The sequence below is a fragment of the Triticum aestivum genome, chromosome 5B (assembly GCF_018294505.1).
Source record: "Triticum aestivum cultivar Chinese Spring chromosome 5B, IWGSC CS RefSeq v2.1, whole genome shotgun sequence".
In the NCBI taxonomy this organism is placed as follows: Eukaryota; Viridiplantae; Streptophyta; class Magnoliopsida; order Poales; family Poaceae; genus Triticum; species Triticum aestivum.
In genome coordinates, this window is record NC_057807.1 from 133875432 (window position 1) to 133889013 (window position 13582).

The following is a 13582-nucleotide window of genomic DNA, read 5'->3' on the forward strand; positions in this document are numbered from 1 at the left end:
CAAATCCCAGTCTCAATTCGTGCCAACCCAACAGACACTTTTGGAGATACACGTAGTGCACCTTTATAGCCACCCAGTTACGTTGTGACGTTTGATACACCCAAAGCATTCCTACGGTATCCGGGAGTTGCACAATCTCATGGTCTAAGGAAATGATACTTGACATTAGAAAAGCTTTAGCATACGAACTACACGATCTTTATGCTAGGCTTAGGATTGGGTCTTGTCCATCACATCATTCTCCTAATGATGTGATCCCGTTATCAACGACATCCAATGTCCATGGTCAGGAAACCGTAACCATCTATTGATCAACGAGCTAGTCAACTAGAGGCTTACTAGGGACATGGAGTTGTCTATGTATCCACACATGTATCTGAGTTTCCTATCAATACTATTATAGCATGGATAATAAACAATTATCATGAACAAGGAAATATAATAATAACTAATTTATTATTGCCTCTAGGGCATATTTCCACATTGTATGCTCGAGCAGCTCATGTTTCAACTAGGGTTGTCTGTATCTTTCATGCTAGGTGGGTTATTCTCAAGAGGAGTGGACTCCGCTCCTCATTCACGAGAAAATGGCTGGTAACCGGGATGCCCAGTCCCATGATCAAAAAGATCAAAGCAAATCGAAATAATTGAACAAAACTCCCCCAGGGCTATTGCTAGTTGGAGGCACTCGTTGTTTCGAGCAAGCCATGGATTGATGCTTGTTGGTGGTGGGGGAGTATAAACTTTTACCATTCTGTTTGGGAACCGCCTATAATGTATGTAGCATGGAAGATATCGCCATCTCATAGTCGTTGCGTTGAAAGTGAAAGTATACCGCTCAAAATGTTATTAATCTCTATTTTAAAATCGAGCTCTGGAACCTCTACAGATCCCTGCTTCCCTCTACGAAGGGCCTATCTATTTACTTTTATGTTGAGTCATCATCCTTCTTATTAAAAAGCACCCGCTGGAGAGCACACTGTCATTTGCATTCATTACTATTAGTTTATATTGGGTATGACTTGACTGGATCTCTTTTACCATGAATTACAATGTTTAGTCGGTCCTTGATCTTTAAAGGTGCTCTGCATTTATGTTTTGCGGTCTCAGAAAGGGCTAGCGAGATACCATGTTGTTATATCATATTCTGATTGTTTTGAGAAAGTGTTGTCATCCGAGATTTATTATTATTGCTCGCTAGTTGATTATGCCATTGATATGAGTAAATATGAGACCAAAGTGTTATTGTGAATATGGTTAGTTCATAATCTTTGTTGAAAACTTGAATGCTGGCTTTACATATTTACATCAACAAGAGCAAACAGAGTTTGTAAAAGTTTTTCTTTATCACTTTCAGTTTATCAACTGAATTGCTTGAGGACAAGCAAAGGTTTAAGCTTGGGGAGCTGATACGTCTCCAACGTATCTACTTTTCCAAACACTTTTGCCCTTGTTTTGGACTTTAATTTGCATGATTTGAATGAAACTAACCCAGACTGACACTGTTTTCAGCAGAACTGCCATGGTGTTGTTTATTGTGCAGAAAACAAAAGTTCTCGGAATGACCTGAAAATCCACGGAGATAACTTTTGGAAATTATAAAAGATACTGGCGAAAGAATCAAGGCCAGGAGGCCCACACCCTATCCACGAGGGTGGGGGCACGCCCCCTCCCCCTAGGCGTGCCCCCTGTCTCGTGGGCCCCTTGATGCTCCACCGACCTCAACTCCAACTCTATATATTCTGTTCTGCGGAGAAAAAAATCAGAGAGAAAGTTTCATTGCGTTTTACGATACAGAGCCGCTGCCAAGCCCTAATCTCTCTCGGGAGGGCTGATCTGGAGTCCGTTCGGGGCTCCGGAGAGGGGAATATGTCGCCGTCGTCATCATCAACCATCCTCCATCACCAATTTCATGATGCTCACCGTCGTGCGTGAGTAATTCCATCGTAGGCTTGCTGGACAGAGATGGGTTGGATGAGATTTACCATGTAATCAAGTTAGTTTTGTTAGGGTTTGATCCCTAGTATGCACTATGTTCTGAGATTGATGTTGCTATGACTTTGCTATGCTTAATGCTTGTCACTAGGGCCCGAGTGCCATGATTTCAGATCTGAACCTATTATGTTTTCATGAATATATGTGAGTTCTCGATCCTATCTTGCAAGTCTATAGTCACCTATTATGTGTTATGATCCGACAACCCCGAAGTGACAATAATCGGGATACTTCTCGGTGATGACCGTAGTTTGAGGAGTTCATGTATTCACTAAGTGCTAATGCTTTGTTCCGGTTCTCTATTAAAAGGAGGCCTTAATATACCTTAGTTTCCACTAGGACCCCGCTGCCATGGGAGGGTAGGACAAAAGATGTCATGCAAGTTCTTTTCCATAAGCACGTATGACTATATTCGGAATACATGCCTACATTACATTGATGAACTGGAGCTAGTTCTGTGTCACCCTATGTTATAGCTATTACATGAGGAATCGCATCCGACATAATTATCCATCACTGATCCAATGCCTACGAGCTTTTCACATATTGTGCTTTGCTTATTTACTTTTCCGTTGCTACTGTTACAATTACTACAAAACTGCTATCTTTACTTTTGCCACTGTTACCATTACTATCATACTACATTGCTACTAAATACTTTTCTGCAGATACTAAGTTATCCAGGTGTGGTTGAATTGACAACTCGACTACTAATACTTGAGAATATTCTTTGGCTCCCCTTGTGTCGAATCAATAAATTTGGGTTGAATACTCTACCCTCGAAAGCTGTTGCGATCCCCTATACTTGTGGGTTATCAGGTATCGTTATTTTCTGACCTTCATAGATGATTTGAGCAGATATGGGTATATCTTCTTAATGAAACACAAGTCTGAAACATTTGAAAAGTTCAAAGAATTTCAAAGTGAAGTGGAGAATCATCGTAACAAGAAAATAATGTTTCTACGATCTGATCGCGGAGGCGAATATTTGAGTTACGAGTTTGGCATTCATTTAAAACAATGTGGAATAGTTTCACAACTCACGCCACCTGGAACACCACATCGCAATGGTGTGTCCGAACGTCGTAACCGTACTTTGTTAGATATGGTGCGATCTATGATGTCTATTACCGATTTACCACTACCGTTTTGGGGTTATGCATTAGAGACAGCTGCATTCACTTTAAATAGGGCACCATCTAAATCTGTTGAGACGACACCATATGAACTGTGGTTTGGCAAGAAGCCTAAGCTATCATTTCTTAAAGTTTGGGGTTGCGATGCTTATGTGAAAAAGCTTCAGCCTGATAAGCTCGAACCCAAATCGGAGAAGTGCGTCTTCATAGGATACCCAAAAGAGACTGTTGGGGACACCTTCTATCACAGATCTGAAGGCAAGATCTTTGTTGCTAAGAATGGATCCTTTCTAGAGAAGGAGTTTCTCTTGAAAGAAGTGAGTGGGAGGAAAGTAGAACTTGATGAGGTAATTGTACTTCACTTGAATTGGAAAGTAGCTCATCACAGAAAACTGTTCCTGTGATGCCTACACCAACTAGTGAGGAAGCTAATGATAATGATCATGAAACTTCAGATCCAGTTACTACCGAACTTCGTAGGTCAACCAGAGCACGTTTCGCACCAGAGTGGTATGGCAATCCTGTTCTGGAAGTCATGTTACTAGACCATGATGAACCTATGAACTATGAGGAAGCGATGATGAGCCAATATTCTACAAAATGGCTTGAAGCCATGAAATATGAGATGTGATCCATGTATGAGAACAAAGTATGGACTTTGGTGGACTTGCCCGATGATCGGCAAGCTATAGAGAATAAATGGATCTTTAAGAAGAAGACTGACGATGATGGTAATGTTACTGTCTACAAAGCTCGACTTGTCCTGAAAAGTTTTTGGCAAGTTCAAGGAGTTGACTACGATGAGACCTTCTCACCCGTAGCAATGCTTAAGTCTGTCCGAATCATGTTAGCAATTGTCGCATTTTATGATTATGGAATCTGGCAAATGGGCGACAAAACTTCATTCCTTAATGGATTTCTTAAAGAAGAGTTGTATATGATGCAACCAGAAGATTTTGTCGATCCTAAAGGTGCTGACAAAGTGTGCAAGCTCCAGCGATCCATTTATGGACTGGTGCAAGCGTCTCGGAGTTGGAATATACGTTTTGATGAGGTGATCAAAGCATATGGTTTTACACAGACTTTCGGAGAAGCCTGTATTTACAAGAAAGTGAGTGGGAGCTTTGTAGCATTTCTAATATTATATGTGGATGACATATTGTTGATTGGAAATGATATAGAACTTCTTGATAGCATAAAAGGATAAAGTTTTTCAATGAAAGACCTCGGTGAAGCTGCTTATAAATTAGGCATCAAAATCTATAGAGATAGATCAAGACGCTTAATTGGACTTTCACAAAGCACATACCTTGATAAAGTTTTGAAGAAGTTCAAAATGGATCAGTCAAAGAAAAGGTTCTTGCCTGTGTTACAAGGTGTGAAATTGAGTCAGACTCAATGCCCGACCACTGCAGAAGATAGAGAGAAGATTAAAGTCATTCCCTATGCCTCAACCATAGGTTCTATTATGTATGCTATGTTGTGTACCATACCTGATGTGTGCCTTGCTATAAGTCTAGCAGGGAGGTACCAAAGTAATCCAGGAGCGGATCACTGGACAGTGGTCAAGAACATCCTGAAGTACCTGAAAATGACTAAGGATATGTTTCTCATTTATGGAGGTGACAAAGAACTCGTCGTAAATGGTTACATTGGTGCTAGCTTTGACACTGATCCGGTTGACTCTAAGTCACAAACTGGACACGTATTTATATTGAATGGTGGAGCTGTCAGTTGGTGCAGTTCCAAGCAAAGCGTCATGGCGGGATCTACGTGTGAAACGGAGTACGTAGCTTCTTTAGAAGCAGTGAATGAACGAGTCTGGATGAAGGAGTTCATATCCAATCTAGGTGTAATACCTAGTGCATCGGGTCCAATGAAAAACTTTTGTGACAATATTGGAGCAATTGCCTTGGCGAAGGAATCCAGGTTTCACAAAAGAACCAAACACATCAAGAAACGCTTCGACTCCATCCGTGATCAAATCAAGGAGGGAGACATAGAGATTTGCAAAATGCATACGGATTTGAATATAGCAGACCCGCTAACTAAGCCTCTTCCACGAGCAAAACATGATCAGCACCAAGACTCCATGGTTGTTAGAATCATTACATTGTAATCTGGATTATTGACTCTAGTGCAAGCGGGAGACTGAAGGAAATATGCCCTAGAGGCAATAATAAAGTTGTTATTTATATTTCCTTATATCATGATAAATATCTGTTATTCATGCTAGAATTGTATTAACCGGAAACTTGATACATGTGTGGATACATAGACAAAACACAGTGTCCCTAGTAAGCTTCTACTAGACTAGCTCGTTAATCAAAGATGGTTAAGTTTCCTAACCATAGACAAGTGTTGTCATTTGATGAACGAGATCACATCATTAGGAGAATGATGTGATGGACAAAGACCCAACTGTTAGCTTAGCATAATGATCGTTAAGTTTCATTGCTATTGCTTTCTTCATGACTTATACATATTCCTTTGACTATGAGATTATGAAACTCCCGGATACCTGAGGAATACCTTGTGTGCTATCAAATGTCACAACATAACTGGGTGATTATAAAGATGCTCTATAGGTATCTCTGAAGGTGTTTTGTTGGGTTGGCATAGATCGAGAGTAGGATTTGTCACTCCGAGTATCGGAGAGGTATCTCTGGGCCCTCTCGGTAATGCACATCATAGTAAGCCTTGCAAGCAATGTGACTAATGAGTTAGTTACGGGATGATGCATTACGGAACGAGTAAAGAGACTTGCTGGTTGATACGTCTCCAACGTATCTATAATTTATGAAGTATTCATGCTGTTATTTTATCATTCTTGGGTGTTTTACAATCATTTTATGGCAACTTTATATCATTTTTGGGACTAACCTATTGACCCAGTGCCCAGTGCCAGTTGCTATTTTTGCTTGTTTTTTACATCATAGGAAATCAATATCAAACGGAGTCCAAACGCAATGAAACTTTACATAGATTTTTTTGGACCAGAAGGAACCCAATGGGCCTGAGCTACACCTGGGGGTGCCTCGAGGGGGCACAACCCACCAGGGCGCGCCAGGGCCCCCTGGCGCGCCCAGGTGGGTTGTGCCCACCTCGGTGGCCTCCCGCACCCCCTCTTTGCACTATAAATTCCCAAATATTCTGAAACCCTTCGGCGTAGCCCTAGATCAGAAGTTCCACCACTGCAAGGCTCTGTAGCCACCGAAAACCAATCTAGACCCCGTTCCGGCACCCTACCGGAGGGGGGAATCATCTCCGGTGGCCATCTTCATCATCCCGGCGGCCACCACGATGAGAAGGGAGTAGTTCTCCCTCGGGGCTAAGGGTATGTACTAGTAGCTATGTGTTGTATCCCTCTTTCTCTCGTGTTCTTGAGATGGAACGATCTTGATGTAATGCTGGCTTTGTTGACATAGATGAATCATATGGGGTATTCCCCTCTCTATCTTGTATTGAGTTTTCGCTTTGAAGTTGTCTTATCGGATTGAGTCTTTAAGGATTCAAGAGCAGTTAATATGTGTTTTGCATGAGGATATTTGTAGTGACATTGGGATACCCAATTGAGTTACTTGATGTGTATTATTGTGATCAACTTGCGAGTTTCGTGACTTTAGGGCCTATGCATACGGGTTGGCACATGTTCTCATCTTGACTTTCCGATAGATACTTTGGGGCACTCCTTGGGAATGAAATAGATAAATCTGAAATTGTGTGATGCTTATCGTATAATCAAACCCATGGATACTCACGATGACATTGGGATATCTAGGTGACACTAGGGCGTTGGTTGATTTGCATCTTAAGGTGTTATTCTAAAGAATAGCTCTGTGGTGGTTTCGTGCCCGACAACAATTTCTATATAACAAGTAATTTTGGAGTGAACTCTACGCCGCACTTGAGGGATTTACATATGATTCAACTATGTCAACACTGTTGGGAGATCACACTAGTGAAAGTACGAACCCTAGGCCTAGTTTTTAAGCATTGCAATACCGTTTTTGTGCTTGTTTACTATTTGCTACCTTGTTGTTTTCATTTATTCAGATTATAAAAATATATTTCTACCATCAATATTACACTTTTATCATCATCTCTTCGCCGAACTAGTGCACCTATACAATTTGCCATTGTATTGGGTGTGTTGGGGACACAAGAGATTTCTTGTATTTGGTTGTAGGGTCGTTCGAGAGAGACCATCTTCATCCTACACCTCCCACGGATTGATAAACCTTAGGTCATCCACTTGAGGGAAAATTGCTACTGTCCTACAAAACTCTGCACTTGGAGGCCCAACACGAGTCTACAAGAATAAAGTTGCATAGTAGACATCACAGGTAACGAGATTGAACTAGGTATGAAGATACCGACGGTCGAATCTCGGGCAAGTAACATACCGATGACAAAGGGAATGACGTATGTTGTCATTACGGTTTGACCAATAAAGATCTTCATAGAATATGTAGGAACCAATATGAGCATCCAGGTTTCTCTATTGGTTATTGACCGGAGAAGTGTCTCGGTCATGTCTACGTAGTTCTCAAACCCGTAGGGTCCGCACGCTTAACGTTCGATGACGATTTGTATTATGAGTTATGTGATTTGGTGGCTGAATGTTGTTCGAAGTCCCGGATGAGATCACGGACATGATGAGGAGTCTCGAAATGGTTGAGAGGTAAAGATCGATATATTGGATGATAGTATTCGGACACCGGAAGTGTTCTGGAATCTATCAGGTACATATCGGAGTACCGGGGGGTTACCGGAACCCCCTAGGGGAAGATATGGTCCATATGGTCCATAGGAGGGAGGCAAACCAGCCCACATAGGGGTGGAGTGCCCCCCAAGGGAGGAGTCCGAATTAGACTAGGGGAGGGGGTGGCGCCCCCCCCCCCCCCTTTCCTTCTCCCTCTCCCTCTCCTTCCCCCTTTCCCCCTCCGATAAAAGGAAGGGGGGCGAATCCTACTAGGAGCCCAAGTGGGACTCCTCCCACTTGGGGCGCGCCTAGGGCCGGCCTCCTCCCCTCTCCCTCCTTTATATACGGGGGTGGGGTGGCTCTAAGACACACAATTGCTCCAAGCCGTGTGCGACGCCCCCCTCCATAGGTTACGCCTCCGGTCATATTCACATAGTGCTTAGGCGAAGCCTTGCGCGGATAACTTCACCATCACCGTCACCACACCGTCATGATGATGGAACTCTCCCTCGACACTTTGCTGGATCAAGAGTTCGAGGGACGTCATCAAGCTGAACATGTCCAAAACTCGGAGGTGCCGTACTTTCGGTGCTTGATCGGTCGGAAAGAGAAGGCGTACGACTACATCAACCGTGTTGAACAAACGCTTCTGCTTTCGGTCTACGAGGGTACGTGGACACACTCTCCCCCTCTCATTTCTATGCATCTCCTAGAGAGATCTTGCGTGAGTGTAGGAATTTTTTTGAATTTGCATGCTACGTTACCCAACAAAATAATCTCTCATGATCTTGGCATGGCCCTCCGCTTATCACAGTTGAAGTGTATGCGGACAAAGTGTGATCATCTCCTCGCCTGCCGAATATCATCGTTGAAGATCATGCCAGCGACTATTTCAAAGTTAGCGTCATCTTGTTCCTCAAATGATGATGAAGAGTCCACTAATATCATCTCTCTCAGCCTCTTCATCTTCAATTTAAATGACTAGGTTCTATTCAATTAACAAAATAAAAACAAGGAAAAGAAAAAAATAAAAACTCATCGAACACTTGCAAGGCGGTGGATGTGTCATGGCCGATCGGCGATGTTGAAATGATAGTAGGGGTGGCATGGCCTGGAGATGGTCGACACAGCACGTTGAGGAGTTGGTGAGGCTACAAGTAAGAAGATCTGATCTGCTTTCCGGCAATTGCGACGTATGAGCTCGATTCCAGTGACTGCCTTTGTAGGATTGTAAGTAGGTCTAGAGGTGGTGGTTAGACTACTTGACCAAATAAAAACCTAGCTTTTTCCCAATTTTAGTTCTTGGAAAGTTTTAGTGATTCTCACAAGCCAACGCATCAACCAACTCTAATGTCACCTAGATACTCCAGAGTGAGAGAAAAGATAGAGAAAAGTTTCCTGGCAATGTGGTTGAGGTACCACCAGCATCCTCATCCGACCAGATCCTCTTCCTCGCAGCATCTTGATGAGAGGTTCATGTTTGACCTCCATGAGGTCACGGTGGCAGCCGCGAATGACAGTGAGCCCCCCAAGGACGGGGCCGAGACGACTACTGCGTGACTGTGGTAGGTGCTCACCCAATGATGCCGTCGCCCCAAGCACTGGAGGTTTGTCCACACCGATGCTCCCTCTCCGGTTGTAAAAAATTTCGTCTAAATTTGGTTTGGTTTCCTTCTCATTGGGAGACACAAATACGGTAGTTATCAATCTACACATTACCCTGCCTCATTGAATAAATGCCCCAGAACCCCCAACCCAGACCACCTTGCACCAAAGCGCCCATCTTTCCTCTCTTCCACCACCACCGCTATAGCACTAGGGTTTTCCCTGATCCCAAGTCCACCGCCGCTTTCGCACTAGGATCTTCCCTGATCCCTAGTCCACCAAAGCATTGAATACTATTGCATAATATTTGATGGTAGATGGAGACCAACTACCTCCGCATTTCTTCTTTGAATCATATAGTTAACCTGTCTAGGTTATCTGCAATGAGCACTTTTTATCATAAGTACAATATTCTCCTATATAGAAACTTAAATTTAAGTGTCTATGACAAACTTTAGTGCTCAGGTTGAAGCCAAATTAGGAAACCACAATACAATGATGTCCCAAGATTTAACATTGATCAATGTTTAATCGGTCTATATGGTCCAAATTTGGGTCGCTTCCTTGTGAGTTACAACACTCTATCCTACCAGGCGTTGCTCGACTCTCCCCCATTAAATATCCCAACCTGGACCCTATAAGCCCAACCCACCTTACAACAATAAAAGCATCCATCTTTCCTATCTTCCACCACCACCATGTTTCCCCTTCCTCACCCTTCTAGGGTTTCGCCTAGCCGCTACCACTGCCGAGGAGGAGGAAGGGGAGGTGGTGGTGATGGTGGGTGGTGGGGCTACTGGAACAGAGGAGGACATTCGCGATGCATCAAGGAACTCCAACGTTGGTCACGTACTTGCGAAGGTCGGCGTTGGAGGAGACAGGGAAGGGCATAGAGGAGATGGCAGAAGAAGGGGGTCGTGGTGGTGGTGGGCAGCCATGACAAAGAGGAGGTATGTGTGGCGTTGGGGGCACGCAGTGGTGTGGTGCCCACCATGCTAGATCGGGATCCACGGCTAGCTGGTGGAGGGATGGGTTGCACGGGGGAGACAAAGGGGTTTTGTGCAAAAGCAAAGAGCAGATTGGCGGAAGTCTTTTTGTAAAATTGCCACCACTAGCTACATATAGATCGGACGGTCGAATATGTACTCGGACCCCTGCTCCTACGGATCTCATAAAACAAATCCCGTCCAAATTTGGTTCGATTTGGTTTGGTAGTAATTGGCTTCGTTTCCTTGTGATGTACGATAGATATGTGTCCATTCACGTGTTACCCCGCCTCAATAAATAAATTCCCATGGACCCTAGCCCAGCCCACCCCGCAGCAATCAAATCTCCCATCTTTTCCTCTCCTCTACTGTCGTCGCCGCCGCCGCGTTTCTAGGGTTTCCCTGATCCCCAACTCATCTGCCCCCACCTCAGCCCAGATCCAGCAGTGATGGCGACCGCAGAGGCAGGTGAGAAGAAGATGATCATGCTCAAGTCGGCCGATGGCGAGGAGTTCGAGGTGGAGGAGGCAGTCACCATGGAGTCGCGGACCATCCGCCACATGATCGAGGATGACTGCGCTGACAAAGGCATCCCGATCCCCAACATCAACTCCAAGGTCCTCTCCAAGGTCATCGAGTACTGCAACAAACATGTCCTGGCCAAGACAGTCGACGTCTCTAGTGGAGCCACATGTGCTACTGCATCTGACACCATGGCTCCCGCCGCCCTTGCCGAGGACCTCAAGATCTGGGACGCAGAATTCATCAATGTCGACCCTGACACTCTCTTCGACCTCATCAAGGTATGATATCCTTTGATTCAACCATTTAGTTTCTCTAGATCTACTTTTTCTTGATGTTCCCCTTCTGGCACTTGAATCTAGATTGGGCTACCCCGTCTTGCTACTATTTATATTAGATTGGATGGACTCCTCGTACAACCATCAAGGTAGATTTGGTTCGATTCGATTGGACTAGATTAGGTTTATATTATACATGATTATGATTTATTAGCGATGTACACATTGGTCGGCCATACAAAATCCTAGTAAATAGGTTAGGGTATCATCTTGTGATCTGATATGTTTCACTCATATGTGTATGTCATTATTATGCGTAACCTAGGAACCTTTATTATGATCAGTGTGAACCTATCATATGCACTATCATTGTGCCAGCAAATTGTATGTGATTAACATGCGGAAACATCAGACGATAGGTCACTTCATGTGTTGTTTTGTGTTTTATTATTATGCTAATATATTAATACTTCTCTCTCACACGATAGGTCACTTCATGTGTTGTTTTGTGTTTTATTAGCTTGTAACACATCTTAATGCAAGACAATCTATCTAATTATCCATGTTCTATAGTCCTTATAGATTAATGCTTCTCTCTGACACCCTATGGTTCTTTCTGCCCCCTCTCAGGCTGCAAGTTACCTCAACATCAAGGGGTTGTTGGACCTGACTTGCCAGACTGCTGCAGACATGATTAGTGGCAAACCTCCGGAGGAGATCCGTAATTTCTTCAACATCCAGAACGACTACTTGCCAGAGGAGGAGGAGAAGATCCGCAGGGAGAACCCGTGGGCATTTCAGTAGAGGAGCATCGAGGTGGTGTTGAATGAATGCTTAGTATTCGTCATGTCAACCTTTTAGCTGCACTCTTTATGTTTTAATTGGTTGTAATTGTACTGGAGTCTATGAGGTGGTGTCAGTGAACATCTTCAGTGTTTATGCTTGCGTGAGCAAAAAAAGTATTGTGGTGAGTGGTCAACACTTGTCAAACATCTTAGTATTTTCATAAGATTAATTCCGACATTCATCTAAAGCACTCATGTCAAGTAAGATTTTCTCTCCAGCCAATCTGAAATCATAATTTAGTTGTTTAACAAGACAATATGCTTTATGTTTTATCTTCAAGGTAGATGCCATGATGTTGCATAAACCATTTGAAATGGTAACATACCCATAAAATTCTTATAAGAAGTTACTGATGGTACAAGGTATTGTGTGTGGCTCATCTCCTGGGAAGCCAGACGATAGACCGACTTCAATGCCAACCAGGCCCAAGGGACATGATATGATCCCAGGCTAAGGAATCCGATCTTCCAAAAGAATCTCCACCAACTTTGCGATCAAGAAAGGGTCACCAATCTCATCACCCTCTTAGCGGTGACCCTATGTAACACCCCAAAAATTTAACCATGTTTTATTAAGTAAAACTTGGACAGAAATAAAATTTTGAATTATATTAGGACTTTTATTATTTATAGTTTCTTTTCTAATATTCTTCCCTCCATATAGAAACTTTTGAAAAATATTGTGTGTTTGAGAGTGTTCTTAAATCATTTCATTTAACTTTTAAAATTCAATAAGAAATATTTCCATAATAAAGTTTCCCAAAGATTATCATTTATGGTTTTTTTAAACTCTAGAATGTTTCTGTTGCACTAAAACTAATTCAAATAATTGCTTTTTGGTGTTTAAAATTTTCTTGTGATTTATATATGATGGTTTTCTTTTCACAAATATCCTGAAAAGTTTCATATTTCAAATTATTATGGAAGTAATTTTTTCTTTAATTGTCTAGTTCATTTTGTTTTATTAAACTGGGGCCCTTTTAGACCCAAATTTTATTTCAAAAAGTGTTCTCAAGCACCTTCCGTGCCCAATGGCAGAATGCATACCCCATTCTACCCAGACAAAAATTTCTTTTGTTATTCAAATTATTTCTAAACCCAATTCTAGAAACACTACTAAGAGTAGAGTGTTTTGAGTAGATGTAATCCAACTATGTATGACATGGTGTGATGAAAGATGACATTAATTATTTCACCAATATACTTTTTAATGTAATGCTTTAGAAACTATGGCTTTTACACTAAAAGGAGTGCCATCAAATTTGTTGAAATAAGTGTTACTTTCTAGGTTATCCCAAATGGTTGGGTATTCCTCTATCACTATGGTGAGGCAAAGTATTTTGTCATAGAGTGTGGAAATTTTTGAAGAAAATGTTTTCTGCAAAAGAGTGAGTGGGAGGACAGTGCAATTCGATGAGGTTGCGGAATATTCGTGATCAGGTCAAGGAAAGGAAATGCTAGAAGTAGTTCTAAAATTTCTTACCGTGACTGATACAGGAGCCTCTACATA

At 42.6% G+C, this 13582-nt stretch overlaps 1 protein-coding gene across 1 annotated transcript; it reads left to right on the forward strand.

Annotated features, from left to right (window-relative positions):
• Window positions 1-10748: 10748 nt before the first annotated feature.
• LOC123115842 (SKP1-like protein 1) lies at window positions 10749-12260 on the forward strand. Its single transcript, XM_044536920.1, has 2 exons — window positions 10749-11230; window positions 11858-12260. The coding sequence occupies exons 1-2, from the start codon at window positions 10877-10879 to the stop codon at window positions 12029-12031; spliced, it is 528 nt and encodes a 175-aa protein (XP_044392855.1). The 5' UTR covers window positions 10749-10876; the 3' UTR covers window positions 12032-12260.
• The last annotated feature ends 1322 nt before the right edge of the window (window positions 12261-13582 follow it).

Coding starts and splice junctions, on each gene's coding strand:
- LOC123115842 (XM_044536920.1), top strand. CDS start 10,877: ATGGCGACCGCAGAGGCAGGTGAGAAGAAGATGATCATGCTCAAGTCG. Junction 11,231..11,857: donor CTCTCTTCGACCTCATCAAG/GTATGATATCCT, acceptor GCCCCCTCTCAG/GCTGCAAGTTACCTCAACAT.